This window comes from Lissotriton vulgaris, chromosome 8 (assembly GCF_964263255.1).
Source record: "Lissotriton vulgaris chromosome 8, aLisVul1.2, whole genome shotgun sequence".
Lineage (NCBI taxonomy): Eukaryota > Metazoa > Chordata > Amphibia > Caudata > Salamandridae > Lissotriton > Lissotriton vulgaris.
In genome coordinates, this window is record NC_141696.1 from 713,596,124 (window position 1) to 713,619,205 (window position 23,082).

Here is a 23,082-nt window from a genome sequence, read left to right on the forward strand (position 1 = left end):
CGAATCTTCCTACTACTCTCTGTACGGGACTAGATTGAGGTACTTCCTCACCTTTCTTGGGATCCCACTCTGATACTGGGAGCGGTTTATATTCCCCCCATCTTGCTCCGTCCCCTTGTTGTAGTTCGGGACTTTCGGCTTCTCTGTTGTACGGAGGTGGTCTATCTAATAATAGCCTCTCTATCAGATCCTCATCTGGCTCGCTATCCTCATCTTCTTCTAGAGGTTTCTTTTTTCCCGTAACCTCAAGCATTGGGTACAATTTGTCTGCTTCTATCTTCTGCACCCTCCACTTTTTAGCTTCATCATCCCATTTAGCATCCTGCACTGCTTTTACCGATCTTCTCACTCTTTCTTGGCGTCTATTCGAGCTCTTTTCGTGTGCCGTTCTAAACCATGCACTAAGGGCTTCGAACTGTGTTGGCCTCGGTAGAGGTCTTGTTGCAAGCATTACCGCTTTCAGTTGGTTCAATACTTCTAGCTTGAACGTCCCGTATCTCGGGAACGTCAGTTCCTTATTCCCTTCTGTTAGCTTGTTCCACTCAGAGATCCATAGTATTGAGTGTAAGCCTACATATACTGCCATATGGTAAGCTGGTGTGCCTTCTGGTGGAGCTTCTTCTCCTGCATACAAGTTTCCTCTAGCTCTCTTAAAGATCGCACTTAAACGTTTAAAACACTTCATTTTCAATAATCTACGATTTTCCTTAATTCTCTTCCTTGTTTACGTCCCGATGACAAACAACCAATCCCTACGCGGCTCTCGCTAATCAGCCTATCCCAGCGCGGTTCTACGCTGACCGACCAATCTCAGCGCGGCTCTACGCTGATGTCACTCGTCCCCTCTGCAGCAGTTTCCCTCCTTTCTCAACTCGTCTCACGGTCTTGCATGCGTTTTCATTCATACGCCGAAAAATGACTACTTCCGTCCAAGAGATCACTTTTCTCTGACTGTACGTCCACAGTCTAACTGTAATTGTCACCTCAACTGACGAGACGTCTTTCCTCTCACGGTCAGACGCTCGCCTTAACTGATAGGTTACTTACACACAGTAAACGTCCGACCAGCGTCCGTTACTCATTCACTCACTCTGTCACTCCCCCTATCATCGGTCCTACGGGCGATCAATGGTACCTCATGACCCCCTTTCAATGGTAGACAATTACTCTGGGTGTTCGATACACCCGAACCACTTAAGCTCTCTTTGAACTTAAGATTTTATCCGGTTGCGCGCGCTCACAACCTTCCCTCAATCACACTACAGGCATTCAACTCCGCTTGACATTACAACACAAGTACAACACAAAACACCGCAATCTGGCAACGCATGACCCTTATACTCACTCTCGACCGACTCTATTGCTTTTCTCTCGACGCACCGTCAGCACCTTCTTCGGCAGGGATTCTTCTTCTGGTCGTCGATGACTAGGGACCTTGGGGTAATCTAGACCTGACCTAGGTTGTCTTCCTCAAGAAGAAAACCATCTTTCTCTGCTACCAACTGCGGGGAATGAGATTCTGATACCTTTTCTGATCACTTAGATACCTATCTCATTCATCTATTTGGATCGATTATTTTCTGTCATTGAGTAAAAGACAAACCCTGCATAGGTTAAATTAACCCCATAAACTGACGCAACTCTGAAGAACCACTTACGACTGATGAAGTTTTAAAAGTTTAATATAAAATCAGAATAAGTTGCATATACAATCCTCTCAGGATAAGATTCAACAAGTATACAGGAACTAAAAGGAACATAAATTCCCTAAAGAACCTCAGTCTACAAAAGAATACAATTAAAATCAATTCCAATATCAGCAGATTAAAAAGCATAGACACAAAGTGGTTCCGTTACGTCATCTACAAAAAGAATAAACAAGTTAATTCTGTCCCTACTCTGTACTAGGTGAAATCCCTACTTCGCAAGTTCCTTACCTAAAAAAGGTGTCAGCAGTTTGACTTCCAAAGAAGTTCAAACTCTCTTAGCCTCTAATGGTAACTTATGTCAAGAAGCAGTACCCTCTCTGCCTACCCATCCGCTCTCTAAGGGTCATCGGCCTACTGCTCTCTTGCGCTCTGTTCTTCTCTCTCTGACTCTTCAGGCCATCTGTGCATAACTTCTCCCCGGGGTGCTGTCCTTAAATACACAATCACAGTATGGGTGGAACGCCCCTTTGACGCCCACCACGTACACATTCACATGAGGTCATTTCTAGCTCTTTCCATAGTTTCATCTCTTCGCGTCGTCCGTTAAGTTGACCTTGCTTCGTAGGCACCATCTTCGTCTTCTTGCTGGTGACTTCATTGACATTCCAATTGACACTTTCAGAGCAAAGTCTATCACCTCAACAGACCTTTATTCTTTACGACTATATTCTTAACCTCTTTTGGTCCTGTGAACGGTCATTTCTAAACAAGACCCAAATTCCAAGCGTCTCTTATCTCACTTAGGCCATAAACTTCGTCCAACATTGTCACCTTAAATCTAGCAAGACCTTTGACTCTTGTCTCGCACATTCAGATCAAGGCTATCCACGATTCCTGTGAGCCCACTAAATTACATACAGCGGACTACACTCCTGCGAACTCTTGGTCAGTTAGGTTAAAATCACACATGACCAAACCTTTCTAACATTCCTACAAACCCTTCTACACAGTATAACCTTTAACACACATTTATATATAATCGAATTTAGCAAAGCAATGATTATGCGTGAATGCATTTTACATAGAATACAACATTATATTCTTGTGCTTACATCGTGTTATACATACTTTGCACATTTCTTCGCTTTACATTTCGTCTTCTTTCTCCGTTTAATAATTACACACGTATATTCAGTTTTGCACATTCTACTGTTCGTAAGCATTTCTACACATTTCTATATTAGCCCACTATGTATACGTGCCTTTCTAATTCTAATACACTTTATAGAATAGATACAGATACATTTCCTATTACATTGGTTACATCGGCTAACTTTACGCTACAAGTGTTAACTTCACGTTATAGATTCTACGTTTGCGTTATATGCTTGTGAATATGGTACATACATATTTTTTATTCAAATTGCGCTATCTCAATAGCGCGAACCCGACCCCAGAATGCAAGCATGAACACAGCTGTCCAGTACTTCCCCACATAGAACTGCACGCCTCTTCATTATGTAGTATGCATCTGTACGAAACAGTAGCTGAGAATCTTTCTTTAACAGATCGGTAAACAGCCGTGTGCCTACAGCAGGACCACTGGGATGTTGCTGCCTGACATTCCTGATTTTAAGATTGAATGAAAGTAATGCCTTGCCGAAATCACGTTAACCGGGATGAAAAGGCGCCCACCTTCCTACCCTGTAAGAATTAAACTACAATTCAAAAACGAAAATGTAGCAAAATATTGCGGACGCCAAGGAACAGATTTAGCAGTACTATTCTAACGTTTGCACACTGCCACCGGATCAATCTTTGCACATGCCATGCACAGATCAGTCAGTATACGTGTCTGCGCTCCAAAGACTTCTGTTTGTTATGAACAGAACTGTAAGAACAGAGCTACACTGGGCATCGGGTGACGCTTCGATTTCAAACAACTTTCAATTTTAGGTGACTTCCTAACAGCGATAGGTGTGTGTGTGTATATGCAACTTTAAAAACACTACTTTCCTTTAAAATTCAGTTGGTGGAAAAGCAGCAGAGAAATATGAGAGCGCAGCTTTGACATTTATAGGAAAAATTAAAAACATGAGCCTAAAATGTAAATGTATATTGTGCAAATATGGGGAGTAAAGTTAATAAAATAGAGGATGATGATATGGTTTCATCTTCAAATTTACATGCATTTGCAAAGGCAACCATTAGGCCATTTGGCAGCCTTCCCCTTTTATACTCTGTATAATTCAATTTGTCACCTACTGAAAACCTAGCAGTAAACAATTAGATTCAGGATACAAAGAAAACAAACGACACAAAAATGCATAGGAACCACCCTTGCTTGACTGCACTTTAGAGATGCGTATTAACAAGCATTGGCGAAACAAGCAGGTCTCACCCTTTTGGCGATGCAGTACAGCAAGCATGCAGCATGGACAATCTATATCTATACTACTATTATCTATCTATCTATATCTATTTATCCAATGTGCCTGAGCTTTGGGGAGGCACACGACATTTCTCCGCCCTGCGGGCTTCTCACTTGGCATACTTCACCGCTCTCCAATTTTAAAACTGCCCGACGCGTTTCTGGGAACCTTTTCCCGTCATCAGGGGCTGCCATCAAGGAATGTTGTTCACGCATCAGTATTCACCAGACATTTATTTATTAGCCACACCCCTGGTAGGCGTATGATTAGTGCATCGTCATACCAAGATTTCTGGGATGTGTAGATATCTATATCTATCTATACTACTATTATAAAGAGAGAACTTACACCTTTAGGCAAGGTAAACTCGGGAACCACAGAGCCAATCTACACACCCGATACACCGTTGAAATCGGCAGGGTGTGTAGATGGTCATAGGCTTTAAAAAATTTTTAAATAAATGTTATATAAAAAGTTACATTTTTACAAAAAGTATTTCCCCCAAAGTAGCGCCGGCCGCGACTGTGCGTCGTCACGTCAGGAGCAGGGGAGGAGCAGCGTCCCAGGAGCGGCGGACATGGCGCGCAGGGGAGGAGCGGTGAAGTGAGGCCAGCGGCGGAGCGGAGAGGCGGATATGGCGCGGGGAGGATCGGCGGCGGACAGGGGGTGAGTGGCAGAGCGGCGGAGCGGAGAAATATGGACCGGCGGTGTGAGCAGCTGAGGCAAGGTAAGAATCCGGGGCAGCCAGGGTCGGGGCGGGCGGGCGGGGCACGGGCTGCTGGGGAATGTCAGGGCAGGCGGGGGTGAGGGAAGCCAGCATTTCAGGTTTGCGTGCTCTCCCGCCCCGGCCCCCGCCCGCCACAACATTGTACGGGACACAGACAATGTCGTGGCGGGCGGGGGCCTGGGCGGGAGAGCACGCAAACCTGAAATGCAGCCCCCAGCCCACTTCTACCCCAGGCAACGCTGGGGCGGGCTGCTAGTTTTATATATGAGAGTGCAGAAAAATGTGAGATATTAAGAAACCTATGGTAATATTGTACGTATCTCAGAATCCTACCGGAAATCGTAGACCTTTGGTTGATTCCCTGGTCGCCTCTACAATTATATCCATCCAGAAATTCAGCCGATCTTGTCTGGGAGAGTGTTCCGTGTTGGTTTTTCTGAAGCGCTGAATTAATAGAAGGTTTTGAACTACCGACCGTAGGTACCTACGAAGAAAGAAAAGGTCAAAAGAAACATGTTGTAAGAGGCAACTATGCAACAGGTAACCTTTCACTCAAACCATGCCCTTACAAGTATACTAATTAAGCTTAGTAGCCACAACGTATTTGGCATCACCAGTCTCTGAACCAGAGCAAGGAAAATAAGCATTGGCAACATCAATACGGCTAGTGCTGGCTGCTAGACTCTTGCCTGTGCCAATGTTTTTTAAAAATGTTTTCGTGAATCTTTATTACAAATAGATAGAGAGGTTTGCAAAAATAGACGGATAGATGAATAGAGAGCAAGATAGCAATGCAAAAGATTAGTTGATAGAGTTGCGTAGATAGTTGGCACTGCGTAGATATGTAGAGAGGTTTTCAAAGACAGTGAGGGTTGCAATGATAGATGAATAGATAGATAGATAGACATACAGATAGATAGACAGACGTTATAATGCACGTTATTCCTGAGTATAGTATGTGATTGTGCTTACTGGAGGGCATCTTTCATATAAGATTATATACCCCTGACGAAGGGCTGGTCAAGCCCAAAATGCATTGGGTGAATAGTGTGCATTCTAACGGGCTGCAAATAAAGGCCTGGATGGACCTTTCTGCAGCAGTGAAAGTATGGAATCGTGCAGCCAGGGGCGTAACGGAGGCACCCCGCAGCCCCTGCGGTGCGGGGGGGCTCCATGGTTGCTTGTTTTGGAGGGGGCCCCCTTAGCCATTAAGGCCTGACAGAATGGTGCTGCGTGGCTTGGAATAAGAAACATTTAAACACTCGGGAAATCCACTCTGCCAAAGGTGTGTGTGTGGCACTCTGCAGCAAAATTCCGCGTCATCACTAGGGAGTGCCATATCTCTCTCTCTTTCTGTCACGCAACGCAGGACAGTGCAGTACCTCTGGGTGCTGCGCTCCATTGTGTGACACCTTTGCAAATCTGGGCTTTGAAATGCTTCTCACCGGCTACCAGGTAGATCAGCAAAACATTACATTTCCTTATGCATCCTCACTGAATCAGAAATTTAAATTCGTTATGCATGTGTGTTTGCAAATTTACTTGAACTTCTCAATAAACATCGCAACAATCGGGTGCTTATTAAAAAATTATTGTCTTCCTTCCAAACTACTGCTTGGCTAATGTTCCTGGAATCCATTTTCAGTATAGCATGCCTACTGGGCCATTTGCCCAAAAAATACAAACATCGACAACATGCCAGTTTTATAGATCCAGTATTTTTCTTATCCAAAAGCTGCATTCAGTGCTTAATTTGCACAAGTGGGTTCATGTGGTGGGCACTGTCACTCGTTTTTAGGGACTAGAACTTTTTTTGCTATAATCAGACTTTGACCCAGAGCAAGAGAAAGAAAGGAGAAAAAAGAAAGAAAGAAGGTTCAAAGAAGGGTAGTGAGATGAAGAGACAGGAGGTGTAAGGTAGAGGAAGAAAGAGGAATGCTGTGTAATCAAGACTAACTACTTTATTTAAGAGTTTGATAGACATGATACGCCATCACAAATGTGGCGGATATCTGTCTACAGTTTTACAACTGCTATACACTACAATATATTATACAGCTGAAGGGTCATTCCCCAAGTTTGTTATGAAAGATACACAAAACTCTAAAAAAAAGGCCCCAAGCAGCCTTGATATTTGGCACTCCGTGCCAACTGTTTCTCTTTAGCAAAACATTGGACATTGTACGTATTTCTTTTTAACAATTTCAATGCATATAGTACTGAAAGCAATCAAGATGATTTTTCTTTCTTGCGAAATCCACATAGTTCAATCAATGCAATATACAAGTTAAATTTCCAAGTAAATAATAGGTGGAACTATTTATACATTTTGTGACTAGTCCTTTTTAAGTTATAGGATATTTGAGATCAAAAGCAAATTAGTCCTACCTTTTATACTACAAAAATGCATCTACTAAATTCATGTAGGATGTAACAATTGAATTGAGCCAAATTGTTACACTGGCTTTCGAAAGTATGTTATGAGTAAAAAAGGCTTCATTTGTTTGGACGGTGTAAGAAGGGGAGCGAGTTATGGATTAACACAGGGCACTTATCAGAGTGCAGAGTTGAGCATGGTATTGGTTGTAAAATGACCTATTTGGGAAGTCTTGGTGAAGTGCCTGAGGTTTGGAGAAATGCTTTAAAAATGGTGTGCCTATCGTTCATTTTCCTTTGTTTGTTCATTCTTACAATGGTTGTTATTCTCCACCGGCCTATGGGTGTAGGTGGCGGCTGTTGTTCTTACCGTATAAACTCAATAAAAAGTCATTGTTACACAGCTTAATCTTTAGGTATTATGGAATAAATTGAGAACAGTCATGTTTGGGCAAGCATATGCCTACTCTATTTAGCATTGATTATAACATAGTTTTTATATTTATTTATAAAATAAGGAAAGAAACATGCTTTAATGTTGTTTGAAATTCAAGATGGCTGCTAATTATTCTTGTTCTTGTAGGGGAGAATGTCATATCTTGACTGTTTGTAGTGGGAAGGAGTCTCCTGCACTTGAAGATTTATAGAAGACTAGGTCAAACACGAGTGCATACATCTTAGACTGAAGAGTTCTGGGTTAGTGTTCCAGATAGCCTTTGCTGAAGGAGGAGGGAGCTAAACCGGGATTTTTAACATGGGCAATGCACATTGATTTGAACATCATATATGTTTAGCCACTTGCAGTCATTGTAGAGACTGAATTGCAAGTGAAAAGCGCATGATCTGATAAAATAATTATTGATAGATTATGATATTTCTGGAGGATACATAATCGGCCCCAGATTACTCATTTTTGACACCCATTCTGACTATTTTCCTGGCACTAGACTGGCTTCAGAAACGTATTCCCTCAGCAATAGCACCAGGTGTCACCATGCTGCTTCAGCCCTGAGTTCTCCCACTGGATGGGACTATTTCAGATTATAATAGGTGCTAACCAGTCCACTGGCATCAGTTTCAGGATTTTTTCAGTGTCCCAGTAGAGTGAATAGAGAGGAACTGAGCAAGCATAAATAACAGTGACAATTACAGCACATAACATGTTTGCGTACCCTGGGATCATAATAAGCACAGCACTAACTCAAAGGGGAGGGGGGGGGTCGTGGTGAGGAATCTGCAGATCTTTTGGGGAAATTGTTCCCTGTTGGAGTATTGGTGTACTTTTTGAGTATTGTTCCCTTGAGTATTGTTCCCTTGAGTACAGGAGAACGGGAATATTTTGGAGTATCTCTTGCCTGGCCACCCGCCCCATTACTGCTCTCTAAGGGTCATTGAGTGTATCAATGGAATGGAATCAAAAGCTGTGACACCGTTGCTCAAACCATAACACAATGTGCAGATGTTATGTGGGTCTCATAAGGATATAGTATTGTGGCTTCTGTGAAAGGGTTTAAATCCTAAAATCCTAGAAGGAGATATCTGATCAAATCACTGCTCAAAATCTGAGGAATGTTATTGCTGAAGCACTTAGAAATGCTTTTGATGATGAATTCAAAAACATTAACTAATGCTAAGGCAGATATTTGAATTAAATGTGCTACAATGTCATAACATCCAGAGGGCAGATTTGTGGCTGAAGTGCATAGTGCCACTAGGTAATGCTGGACAACTATTGCCTGGGATGGAAAAAAGTTTCCATATCAAGTCTGGCTGCTGGAGGATTGTCATAAGGTGAGGAATCTGTCGGAAGATGCATCTATCAGAAGTTACAATGTAGGATTTGTCTTGTAGCTTCATTCTGGATTCTATGTGGAGGTAGGTCAAAATGTATACCATTGGAGTAGTCAAGGCAGAAAAGTATTAGCTCACATTGTCTCGTACCTTTTGGTGGAATCTAAGTAAGAAAAGATTCAATGCCCCATCATGTTAAAGAGTAATTTTGCACTGGGTTCACTTGAGGAATCAGAGAGGTTCACATCAATGTATACATCTAGATTCTTCCCAGGAAATGATGGTTAAGGGGAGGGCTATTTTTGGGGGGGCAGAAAATGGATGGTTGGGAAATGGTTCATTTACCACAGCTTAGTATCTCAGGTTTTAATGTGTTTAATTTTAGGTACTCTTTTCTTAGCCAATGATATACCTCAAAGAGGCATTGATAAATGGCACAAAAGTCTAATACAAAGGAGGTTTGATGTTTTAAAATTATTGATGTACTGTTTGTGTAGTTGTAGCAGTTGAGGATGACGGAGGAGTTCAGCTTTGGTAATGATCTTGATATATTTGAAAGACAAAGGGGCCTTTTTGGATCAGTCATGGTTTATAATGCACGCAAAAAAATGCCTTTCAAACAATGACCAGAAGGACTACTCAGGAAGGCAGCCCAAACCTTAAGAGAGACGTTATAAACATGTTTAATACACAAGGCTTTTAAGTTCTTCAAAGGTCAAGAGAGCTTTAAAATTGCAGACCAATATAATTATTGTTATTACATTCAACATATATATATTTCTAAAGTCTTACCAATAAGAATGATTCTCCAATGAGTGCAGCCTTTGCTGGGTTAGATGATATTGAATATCTTCCAGCCGTATCACACAAGTTATCCAACTGAGTACAGCATATGGCTGTATGCATTTTTATACAGCGCAACCCTAGCTAAGCATAGTACAGCGGGAAGAATGGTCAGTTACAATATTGATGTAGTGGGGAGGATTTATAGTGTTGCGATATATACTATCTACATGTCTTACTACCTGCACATAATAACTGGCAAGGCAAGGTTTCTACAAGTACTTGAGTGAAGAAAGAGAATTTTGTGTAGACTCACACTCCTGGCCAGTACTTAATCTAGTCAGATATTCAAGACATTGCTGAGTCCCAGCAAAATGGTTTTCATTGCAATACAACAAAATGTCTACAGACAACACAAAACCATCTTAGAATGCCACAATAATAAAGTATGGAAAATAACATTTCAAGATGGCTATCTAGTGCTATTGCATTTGCCAATGCTTGTGTAGCAAACACATTTCCCAAGCATCAAGAAAGACAACTAGGCAGGTAAAGATCGACTGGCTTTGCTAAGGCCTGTTTTTTATTGTTTCTTGATGTTGGTCAATGACCAGAGTCATACTTGGCAATGAAAGTCTCTCACCAGCCATGCATCTGGGCCAACAGACAAGTATGGAGACGTCTGTTGCGTGACTATGAAGACTAGATGTACATGGTCAGTTTTTGTGAGTAGTGTCTTTCATTTTAAACCTTTGAAGGAAGTTTGTAAATGAACTATACTGAACAGGAAACAATGTTATTTTGTTGAGTCATTCATTTGAGTTCGAAAGTTTTATGATTTTTGATCAATCTAAAACTTGTTTAAATAGAAGTCTATAACCAGAGTGTACATGCCTGCACAGAGTTTTTTTTGTTCAAATATAAATCCATATAATATATACTTGTACGCATATATTGATTGTTGGTATGCACAATCACATTCTTGTTGCATTACAATTTACATTTAACATAAATCTAATGAACTTGTTAGATTCAAACAGTCAAGTGCTGAGAGAAATTCTTGATTAATTCAAATTGGCATCTGATTGAAACAAGGTACTGGTGCGGGAGTTCCAATTATATCATATCATTATGATAGTCATTGGAATTTTAATGTAAAGAATATGTTTGTTGTTGAATGAGAATCATTTTATTAGTCATTTAATGGCCGGTAATTTTGAGGCATTAGTGCTCCTTGTCGTATTTTCTGACATCATAACCTTCAGGTCCCTGATTGAGTGGATTGGGGAAACACACACAAAGCAGAATAATGATCAGGATGTTACAGGCACTAGTCCAGTGGGAAATATTACAGTATTGTATGGGAGATCGAGAATCACGCCATCTGGGGCCACAGGTATATGAATGCTATTAAAGATTGCCTTTGGATAATATAACCTATGGAGGAAGGGTTGTTCTTCTGGAGAAATTCTCTGCAGTTGGGGTGGATGGCAGAAAGAGTAGTAGATGTTTAAAGGTGAAATGAGTATTAAGTAAACCTATGATCCAGACAAAAATGTAATCAGCTGCCTCATGATATCATCGAATTGACCACAGCCTTCCAATACTGAAGGTTATTGAGTTATAAATATAAAATGCTAGAGTGAATTTAAAAATGAAAGGCAAGAACCGGACAGGAACATTTGAATTTCGCAATAACAATTACTAGTCTAGCCAAGAGTATCCTCTTTTATCTCCCTATGGCAGGGGTCTCCAACCCGGTCCTGGAGGGCCGGATCCATGCCAGATATTTTGGACATCCCCATTGAGATACATGTAGTTATTTTAAAAATCTGGCATGGATCCGGCCCTCCAGGAACGGTTTGGAGACCCCTGCCCTATGGGGACACTGTCCTCATCCTGATGCTAGATTAGGTGGCTGTCTTCTAAATATGGGTATTGTTTCTGATTATAACACTTGAGTCTTTCTAAAGCTTCTCTCCCACATGCCTACCCTTACCCAGTAGGTTTCAACACACAGCCTATGCTCTGTCACTCAAAATGTGCTTGTTTTCCCAAATCACCCTGAGCCGTGTCCCATTTCCAGCTTTTACAGCCTTCTAGAACCTATCTAACTTGTACCCATTCTAAACCAACATGCGAACTATCCCTTGCAAGAATTTAAAAGCATGGTCGATTTGCCCCTACTTGAGCGTGGCAATGGCTGGTGTTGCTCCTTCTTAGAGAGGATCTAAAAGTCCCTGATACAAACGTCTGTGCTTTGTTTACACTTATCTTCCACCATGTAGTCTAAAACTCAAACAATTGTCTCCACCAAAACATATGCACAGCCTTTCTTGTAGAAATGTTATGTTGTGTTATTAGTCACATTTGTATAGCGATACCTACTGCTGTAATTACATTGTACCACATTGTCTATCTGGAAGCCCTTTCATGTTTATTTTGGAAGTCTGTCAAACAAACTCGAGGAGCCATCATATGATAGGGTTGGTTGTTTTGTTAGTGTTTGGTTATGTGTGGTTAGCAGAGAGTTTGGTCAGTGTTAAGTTTTGAAATTGTTGTGTGAGTTAGTGTGAAAGTGAAATGAGGTTGTGCTAGCAGGGCCGTTATGATGTTTTATGTCCATTGGAGGATGTGCTAAAGAACTTTTTTTCATTTTTTTTCTGGACTGGGGGGACAACTGCCTTGAAAGTGTTATTTCCTATCTATGCCTCACAATCCACATCGGCAGTTATGAGGCAAAGCTGTTGCATGTGTGACGGCTTATTACGTTTTTACTTATGTGCATGTTTCAAGTGGGTCTGTGGGTGCAGGTCAAGACCGTACCGGTGATTTTGCCGCGCTTTACCACATAAATAGCATTGGTGCCGTCTCCATGAAGGTGATAAGGTTCAGTCTAGCATCCGCTGTATGAGCAAGACCATTTGTAGATGAAACTGGACTGATGGTGTGTGGTACTTTGGGGTGGGACTGCGTACTCTTTGGATGTCCAATGAAAGCCCAAACCTGGGATATGGGAGTCATATTGGATGTCTGTGGTAAGGACTGTGTATAATGTACTGATGGTAAGGATGTGTGGTGAGTCTTGTGTTTGGGTGGTATTTGTAGCCAAAGTATAGTTACTCTCCAGACCAGAGCTTCATGATGTGCAGACGTGATCCTACGCACAACCGTGTCGATCAACGAATACAAACGCAAAAAGATTGTGTCCCTCCACAAAAAGCAGCACCAGTACTGCAGAAACAACCTTAGTTTTTTCATACAATATCCTCCCTTTCCCTTTTAAATGCTCGAAGAGATAGTTAGTCGAGTGTCATTTTTAGAAATGCTTACCAGACCGGGGGCTTCAGCTTGAAGAGCCTCTCTGCTGCCTGCACTGCTTTCCCAATGTCACCGGCCAGCATACTCACATTGAAGAACTGCCCCACGTCCCAGTAATTGTTCATCTTTTCCAAGCTTCCTTTTCTTCCCAGTAAACTGTTCAACCTCACGCCTTGGGATGTAAAATACAAAAGTCCGTGTTTTATAGCTAGACAAGGTAACTTCTAAAAGCTAACAACAGAGTCGAATCTTTGAATTGACACGAAGTCCCGAAAATGCAAATGAAACGGTACTGAAAACACCCAAGGGCTTCTGCATTACATATTAAGCACCATTTTAACAAAATTTCACACACGGATTGGAATTTTATCGAACAATGCAATAAAAAAAGAGGTAAGGTAACAACATTAACATTGTAAATCATAACTTAAAAAGTGAGAAAAGAAACCAATGTTAGAGAGTGTCTTAATTTAAAAACACAGTGTTTGTGAACATTTGGAATGTATCATTTCTGGGTCTCAAGTATGGAACTCTCTTATTTTAAACTATATTCAAATATATCTGACTTAATCACATATTGGCTAGAGTACATTCACAATTATAGATATTTTGTTCCTGCAGGTAAGAAAATTGTTAAAATTGACAGGAGAAACCAATGTGTCTACCTTGTCACACATCGACTGGAATGCACTTCTCAATCATTGCTGCTTAATACCGATTGTATATGGTTATACAGAAAAACGAAAGAGTTTTCTATATGACATCAAAAATCTACGACTGGACGGTAAAATTCTGCTTACCGGTGCCTTAATTGGTTTGAGGTTGATTGGGGGGGGGGGGAGTGCTCTCAATCTGATTTTGCAAGCCCTCAATAGAAAACAAGATACAGCAAATACTATTAGTTCCTTCGCGCTACTTTTTAGTCGCTTTTTAGTATCCGTAATGCCTCCCACCCAGTAAAGCCGCACTTCCTCAAGCTTGTACACTGCAATAATACATTTCTTAAGGGGTTTTGAATAACTGGGACAAAAGAAAAGGACAGGTTCCTCCGACTCTTTCAGCTGTGGACAATTGGGGCAATAGTTTATGCATCGACCTGTTTTATCCCACCTGGATGTAAATGGACTTTGCTGAATTGTACATACAGGCCTTCTGCTTGGAAGGGGAACATTCTATCCATGAATTATTCAAATTTGAGGAAGCATTTGTGACTCAGGAACTTCCCTGTTACACTACCATCAGTCTTGTCAGGGGCGGCCTTAGGCATGTGCAAGCTGTGCATCTGCACAGGGCCACCAAACCCCAGGGGCCACCACGCCAATATATACCCTTAATATAATAATCCTCTGAGAATGGATACATATTTGCGTGGTGGCCCCTGGCAGGGATTTGGTGGCCTCCGGCTTTGTTCCACTTCCAAACACCCTGACCCCCCCTCTTCACTGGCCCACCTCTTCCGGGGCCCCCTACCTACGCTCCCTGCCCAGGTCCGCCATGAGTCTAGAGCCGCCACTGGTCTTGTCCATCCACACTTGTACCAAAAGATTTTCCCAGTATGTTGTTTTTAGTTTCTCGCGGTCACCTTTCATAATTCTTCCAGGGAACGTCCACAGCTCTTTCATGTTAAGATCTTCACGCATCTCTGACTTGTTTCAACCATGCAGAGCAAACTTGTTTATCACATGCTATTAGACCTAAAAAGGGTTCCCGATAGGGAGTCAACTCCAAGGTTCACCAGATTCGTACCCAATATGACAATAGTTTTAACGAGATTACCAGAGTGATACACTTTAGAGCTAAATCGAATCTCAGAGATATTGAAGGAGTATTGGCAGGTAGATGAAGCAAGGCCCTGATTCATTTTCTGCCTGCGTGAGGAGAGTTGAATCGTCCTTTTCGCCATATATCTGCCCCGTATGTGGCTGCGGTTACTGGCATAGATCTATATAAACATAGAGGAGGTGACACAGAAACCTCTGAGGTGGTCTTTTATTTCCTCATGATTGCCAAGGCTCTCTGTTGGGGAAAAGTTTTGCTCTTGCGGCCCTAAGTACAGATTATCTGCTAGTCTTTAGGTCGAGCATATGTGTATACATTTATTTGTAATTTATAATATTGTTATTTATTTATAAGTTATTAACATTATTTTGAAAGTTATTAATAAGGTAGTATATACTATGTATTATATGTATATTATTAATACATTTTTTTATTACATGTATTATTTCTTAATTTTAAATATTATAACATATTTTTAAGTATGTTTATTACATTTATAAGTATTAATTTATTTATATTACATTTTTTCTAAATTAAAAAAACGATATTTTTTAATAACGATATTTTTGACATCTATATATTTTTTCTGATATTTTTGTACTTACCTTGTTAGAGATAGCATGTCGATATTTTTGTAATCTACATTTTTGTTGCGATATTTTTGTAGGTAGATATTTTTGTAATCGATATTTTGTCAGACATTCCTACAAAGTGGCTCGCAACCTGCAGCTAGCAAGGTGCCCAGGTATAATGAAAGGCTACACCCTAGCAAATTTAAGACAGACATGCCATGACAGGTGTAACACACTCCACACCAGAAGATAAAATCAGGCTGGAAAAGCTCTGCTTGGCCCTCCTTCTTCCTCTCTGACCATCCCCTAGCCCTCCAATGTCTCATGCTACATGGTGGTTTCCATATTGTTGGTGAGAGGTCGAGCTCTCCGTTCCCTCAAAGTCTATTTCAACTTAAAATGTTGACATGCCGCGCAGTCCTGTTCTCTGTGTTCAGGTGATAGACACAAATTGCAAACTTGATGATGAAAGTTGTGTGGGTATTTAAAAAAGGCACCTTTGGAATGGGATTCGATCCATTACCGCTCCCTGCCCTCCCAGGCCATTCTCTGACATGGGTGGAAGGCTCTGAGCGTTTCATTATTCATTGGAGTCAACACTCTTTCTTGCTGGCGAATCTTTTGCGACAAAGTTTTCTTCTCCGAGCCTTAAAGGCCTAGAAAGAGTATGTTGAGGAAGAGCTTTGACAAACACGTCCAGCCCCAAAAACAATCAGAAGATGGAGCCAACGACCATGCGCATTTCTTAACAGAGGGAGAGTCACAGGACCTTGTCACTCGAAAGACTTATTTGAAGAAAAACAAGTTGCAAACATCTGGACCCACACTAGATATCAGGAGTATGCAAAATATGTGTAACTATAGCTACACATGCTAACAATAACATGATATAGGAACATTTGAGGCCCGATATGCAGATGTGTAAAAACGTTCTTCCTTGTTCTCAAAGAACCCTTTACAAACCACAAATACAAATGCTAAACCCTAGTTCTAAAATTCAAGACATTAAGCTATCACTATTGTTTAACTGACATTGTATCTGGTTTAATGGTGCACGGTAGTAAATATTTTGCAAATACTGTTACAAGAAATTGGCTGGGAAGAAAATTCATTCTAGCTGTACAGCAAATAGTCTGGAGTTATATCATGCTCCAATAGTTCTCTAACAAATGAATCTGTACTAAAGTAATTCTGATGATGCACCCGTTGGATGTCTTAAACACCAACCACAAAACTTCCACCCTCTGAACTACTGAAACAAAAGTAAGACAAAAATGTTATCTTCAAGATGTGTGACAGTTGGAGCAATATCTGGTGGGCAGTACTGAAAAAAGTGCAAACCAAAGATAAAATTGGACCTCAAAGATTAAGCGAAGGTGAAAGCAACTCTAGTGTAGTTCAAAGAAAGCAATGAGTGCTAGATAAAAAAAACAATATTGATTTTCCTATGACTTTTGAAGATGTTAAATAATCTCAAACAGCATCAGATGTACAGAAAGGATGTAAGTGTACCGCCACATAGATACAAAATATCCTATCATGGGGGACTTTGACTTATTAGGAAAAAAATATGAGTTTAACAAAAGGGACAAAAATAACTTTCATTAACATTTAAGTTGCTAGCATACAATTAAAAACAGCTTCTCACTAAACTCTAATCCATGATAAAGTGGTATACTTTACAAAACACGTCAGCTGCGTAGTGGAACGAAAAGCATGATGAATAATAATGTATAACAACCCGGTCAAGAATTGGATTGTAATGTCTCTGATGAGAATAGCATAAAGGACTGTGCATTGAAACGGATATCATGATGAACCACTCACGGTAACTACCTGATCAAGAACCTGATGTGATATCTCTGGTGAGAAGGGAATCAAAGTGGTGAGGAAGAAAAGCTATTTGAACGGTTTTGACCATTTTATTGCATTGAATATGTCGCCTCCAATGGTTTACAAGATTGGACTAAGCAAACCTCTACTGCTCTGTGGAAGTAGCCTTATTGGAAAAGGAAATGGTATCCAAAATTATTTCAGGACTGTCTACATGGATCAAGTTGGTTGTAGTTTTCTGTATGTTTTAGACGCTAACACAGGTCTGGCTGCTGATAACATTAATGCTATCAGTAATGATAGGCTTATGATGCTCGCTGTTGAACATGACAACAAAGTGGAACCCCAGAAGTTGGCAAAGAGTCAGAAAATAGGGTGAGTAGAATCGTTTGAAAAGCGAAGTATCACATTTTTGATGAGATCAGCCCAGTCTTAGATAGGTTATAGGCATTTATCCACATCAGAATTCAGAAGTAAGAAATGGATATGACAAATTGTTTGTAAGCAAAACTGAACTGTATTTTGAGACTCTCTTAAGTTGGCTGCAATACAAGGACAACCAGAAGCCAGTCTGCAACAAATATTCAAGGATGGAGTTGCAAGACACACTTTAAGAAGTTCTGAAAATGTTTTCAGTAGTGATTTGAGTAAAAATATAATAACATCTGCATATGCTAAACACTAAAGAACTTCAAAGTTAGCACACTTATTACAAATTGTAAACAGCATAACAAGCCTGTCTTAGAATTCTCTAGGGGTGTCTCAATAGAGGATGCCCCACTGGTCTACAGTTGATGGGCTAAGTGCAGACACTGGAAAAAAGACTATTCGTCAAATAGAGAAGCTAAGTCACACTTAATTTGAAGTATGGGTAGACATCCATTGATTGGTTACAAATTCATATAACACATTGTTAATGTATCAGACAGGGAAATTGCAATGACATGACTTAATAAAGGCTAGTGTTCCTACACCGACATGATCAGTGTTGCAATAATTATGCTGTGGAATTCGTTACTTATCCAAATCATAATACAATTAAGTTTGATCATGTTAAGTTTGCGGAGCTCCTCAACCTAAGAAAATTCTCTATTTCGTAAGTCACAAGGACTAGGTTTAGATGCTGTCTCAGTAAATGTAGGACAAAATGTTAGGAAAGACTTACATTAATTTATCATGCGGACACACATTGAGCTGGTGTTCCCTGGCACTGAAGGGGTCTACTTAATCTGCAACTGTGCAGCCCATACACAAGCGGAATGCCATCACTCACAGTGATCTAAGCAAAAGGCAGAAGTAGACCTACCCTGTGCCCCAAACTAGGCTGTGGTGGGCAGAAGAAAAACATGAATAATATCAGAGCAGACCAGCGGTTGAAGAGGGCTGACTGAAAGTCCTTGTATGTATATGTTGAAATCTAGTTTGCGACATCAACATTATCGGCGCCATTTTGTCCCTTTTCAGGCTCATGTGTGCGCGTAAGTAGCAGCCATTTTGAATGCCATGGCCTCTCTGCCCACTGCCGATAGCCAGCGCGCCTTTCTCTCTCTCCCTCTAACACCGCAAGCATCCCCCGCACGCTGACAGCCCCCGCTCTCACATGCTTGGGCCATAAACCTCCCCTTCAGCGCGACCTTGCCTCGGAGCCACATCCTGTTCCCAGCTAAACACCTCCCTCCATCCCTATCATGATCTCGTATCCTTTGATGAACCCCCCTTTTCCTCTGTGCCCGATTCTCCGGCTCGATCCCAGGCCACCACCTGGCCCTGCGGATGCAGTTTATTGCCCCCTACAGTAGGAAGCTGCCCCCTTCAAAGGATCTACAACTGATCAAAGCCCCCACCCCACGAGATCCGATCAGCCGCACACATTCCGGGAACCGGCGGAATGTCCAGCTGCTCGACAGTCATCACCTACTGAGCCCGGGGTGGGGGCTTCTACTGTAAATGTGTGTGGGAACGGGCTTGAAGCGGGGATTCCGAGGATGTCTTTCCGTACTTCAAAGTATTTGCAGGAATGTGTCACATGTAATAAACTGTAATAAAGACCATAAACCAGTGTATAAGAGGCCAGGCCTCAGAGATGCGGTTAGAGCACCTCGAGAAGATACCCTGTTGTCTGATTTGACGTGTTCTGCTCCATCGGAATAAACTCCTGTTTCCTGCCTTCCAGTCTCCAGCACCTGCCTCTTTGTTTGATAATTTCGAGTGGTATGAGAGGCGGCTAACGCCGGGCAATACTTAAAGGTTATCGGTCGAAATCGTCCCTACCTTTCACAAATTGGCTTCCTAAACGTGGGGCCCATCAGCGACATGTGGATCCAGTGGGAGATGTCCTGACGACAGAGTGAACGACTGCAACGATCGGGAGTGCACCTGCCCGATAGACCCTCATCTGGCAGCCGATCATCCGAACTTCACCGATTCCGAGCAGACCTCTCTCGAGTGATCTACGGTCCTGACTGGGAACCATCAGGAGTGCCGCGGCAATTACCGAGAATAGAGGACGATCGGGCGCTGGAAGCGGAAGACGAGAAACTGTCTATGCGGTCCGGGTAAGGTCGTGTAACACGACAAATTGCGAAACGATTGTTTGATTGTTTGAAAATACTAGTATTGCTCATTGATTGTTTTTGAGATATTCTCTGCCTGCAAACGGGGAAGAATAGAAATATTCTCCTTTGCAGATAGTGAAGGGTAGGTAACGCGGACTTTTGTCCCCCGTTGTAATCTGTTGTGCCTATTTTTCTCCCCACTGATTGATTGATTGTCCGAACATTGATTGTTCGAAGTTGGTTCTTTGAGATATTCTCTGTTTGCAAATAACATAGAATAGAAATATTCTGTCTAGTCTTTGCAAGTAGTGAAGGATAGGTAGTGCGGACCTTTGTCCCCCGTTGTAATCTGTCATACCTATCTTCTCCCCACTGATTGGTAGTTGGTTCAGCCCGGACCGCTTATTAGAGATGAACCATCCAGCTCCACTGGAAGGCACCCCTAATAAGGACATGTTCATAAAGTATGGACTAGTCGCCGTAGCCTATAGCAAGCTATGGCACAAATATACGAGAAAGGATCAGGAAAGTCAGTGGCCACTGATAGGATCCTTCGATGACGATAAAATAAACGTGCTGGAAACAGCCCTTCGAAACAATAAGACAATGCCCACTGCACAAGTTACTACTTGTGTAACGATATATCTGTAAGAGACATTAGTTAGTGATAGATTCCTTACCTTAGAATATCCCCAGGCGTCAGACTGGATCCGGAAACTTTTGCGTAGCAATACCCCTGCGCGCCGGTAGGCGTCGTCTGCGGCTCCGCGTCCGTCGTCGGCGTCGTGAGCGCCGGGATGACGTCGTCGGAGTACTTAGACGGCGCCCATGCACGCTGACGTCAGTTCTGATAACACAGCTTTTCCGCGCCAGATACGCAGAGCCATGATAGAACTAACACTGGTGCCATGAAACTAGGGCCCTGAAAGAGGATGACCTTAACCCTAGATATCGGTTCGCAGAACGGGGAGGATGGGTGGGTCGGTAAGGAATCTATCACTAACTAATGTCTCTTACAGATATATCGTTACACAAGTAGTAACTTGTGCATCTGAAAGAGACACGTTAGTGACAGATTCCTTACCTTAGAATAGATACCCCAGCAATACCAACCCCGGTGGTGGGTCTGCGAACCAATATCACACCAGAAAGTCCTGGAGGACGGAACGGCCAAAGAAGCCATCCCTCCGGACTTGACTGTCCAGGCAGTAGTGTCTTGCGAACGTGTGCAGCGAGGCCCACGTAGCTGCCTGGCAAATGTCCTGCAGGGGGACACCGCAGCCCAGGGCAGTTGTCGTTGCCGTGGCCCGAGTGGAGTGAGCCCGCAATCCAGCTGGGGGCTCCTTCCTCGCCATGTAGTAACATGCTTGGATACACAAGATGATCCACCTAGAGATGGTCCTCTTGTGCACAGCCTTTCCCTTCTTCGCGCCCACGTAACCAACGAAGAGTTGGTCATCCACCCGGAATTGGCGTGTGCGATCTAGGTAGTAGGAGAGCGCACGTTTTGGATCCAGACGGTGGAGCCTCTCCTCCTCTTTCGAGGGATGCGGAGGCGGAAAGAAGGTGGGCAAAGTGATGGACTGCCCGATGTGGAAGGCCGTGACAACCTTGGGCAGAAAGGAAGGTCGTGTACGTAACACCACCTTATCAGGATGAACAGACAGGAAAGGTGGAGAAGAAGAAAGAGCCTGGAGCTCACTCACCCTCCTGGCAGAGGTGATGGCAACCAGGAAGGCCGTCTTTAGAGTAAGGTGGACGAAGAGGGCAGTTATGAAGTGGCTCAAAGGGAGCACACATCAGATAGGTGAGAACCAGATTCAAGTCCCACTGGGGCATCACGAAGGGAACAGGAGGGAACATGTGCGTGATGCCCTTCAGAAATCTACTCACAATAGGGGACTTGAATAAAGAAGGCTGATCTGGTAGCCTCAAGAAGGCTGATAGAGCAGAAAGGTACCCTTTAAGAGTGCCCAGAGCAGAGCCCTGCTGGGCAAGGGAAAGAAGAAAGAGCAGCACTTCCGAAAGGGGTGCAGAGAGAGGATCCACAGCCTTTGCTGTGCACCATGCCACAAATCTGTTCCACCGGCAGGCGTATACCGACTTTGTGGAGGGACGCCTGGCTGCCAGAATGATATCACAGACTTCGGGAGGCAAGTCAAATGGCCTCAACTGCCGCCGCTCAATCTCCAAGCTTGTAGGTGGAGACTGGACAGGTTCGGGTGCAGGACCGTCCCCTGCTGCTGCGACAGAAGGTCCTCCCGAAGAGGCAGACGAATCGGGGGATCGACTGACATGCTGAGTAGCTCGGGATACCAGTATCTTCGTGCCCAGTCCGGAGCCACAAGGACGACCTGGGCCCGGTCGCGCCTGATCTTCCTCAGCACTCTGGGCAGAAGTGGTATAGGCGGAAAGGCGTACAACAGACCGCAGCTCCACTCGCGACGAAAAGCGTCTCCGAGCGAGTGCCGCCTTGGAAATTCCAACGCGCAGAACTGCTGACATTGCGCGTTCTCTTCTGTGGCGAATAGATCTAACCAAGGCTCTCCCCACTGTCGAAAGAGACCTTGCGCCACGTCCGAGTTCAGACGCCATTCGTGATCCATCATGCACCGGCGGCTGAGTTCGTCCACCCTGGCATTCAGAGAGCCTGCCAGGTGTTGAACCACCAGGGACACGCCCTGATGTTCCAGCCTCTGCCAGAGGCGCAGAGCCTCCTGGCAGAGGGTCCACGACCCCACACCGCCCTGTTTGTTGCAGTACCACATGGCGGTGGTGTTGTCGGTGAACACTTGCACTACGCTCCCCCTGACAGAGGGGAGGAATGCCTTCAGTGCAAGACGAATCGCCCGCAGCTCCAGAAGGTTGATGTGGAGCCGGAACTCCGCCGGAGACCAGAGGCCTCTGATCTCCGCCTCTCCCATGTGGCCTCCCCAGCCCTGGAGGGACGCGTCCGTCACAACTACGTGCTCCGGCTGGGGTAGGGAGAGGGGTCTGCCACTGACCCAGTCGCGGTCCGTGAGCCACCACTGCAGTTGCTTCGCAGTGCCCTCTGAGATCAGGACATGATCGGACAGGTTGCCCTGATGCTGGGCCCACTGAAACTTCAGGTCCCACTGCAGAGCCCGCATCCGCCACCTGGCGTGACGCACCAGAAGGATGCAGGAGGCCATCAGCCCCAGAAGCTGCAGCGTCAACCTGACCGAGACCCGGGATAACGGCCTGAAGACAGGAATCAGAGCCTGAATATCCCGAACCCGCTGT

The 23,082-nt window shown here is 43.3% G+C and overlaps 1 protein-coding gene across 4 annotated transcripts in view; it reads right to left on the reverse strand.

Annotated features, from left to right (window-relative positions):
* The window catches only part of MAP3K15 (mitogen-activated protein kinase kinase kinase 15), a 1,281,486-nt gene that overhangs the window by 531,408 nt on the left and 726,996 nt on the right, over window positions 1-23,082 (reverse strand). For all 4 annotated transcript variants that reach the window (XM_086934586.1, XM_086934588.1, XM_086934587.1 and 1 more), the window contains exons 9-10: window positions 13,092-13,251; window positions 5,142-5,292 (exon numbers count right to left, since the gene is read on the reverse strand). In XM_086934586.1, coding sequence (XP_086790712.1) covers window positions 5,142-5,292; window positions 13,092-13,251 — 311 coding nt within the window. The remainder of the gene's footprint in view (window positions 1-5,141; window positions 5,293-13,091; window positions 13,252-23,082) is intronic.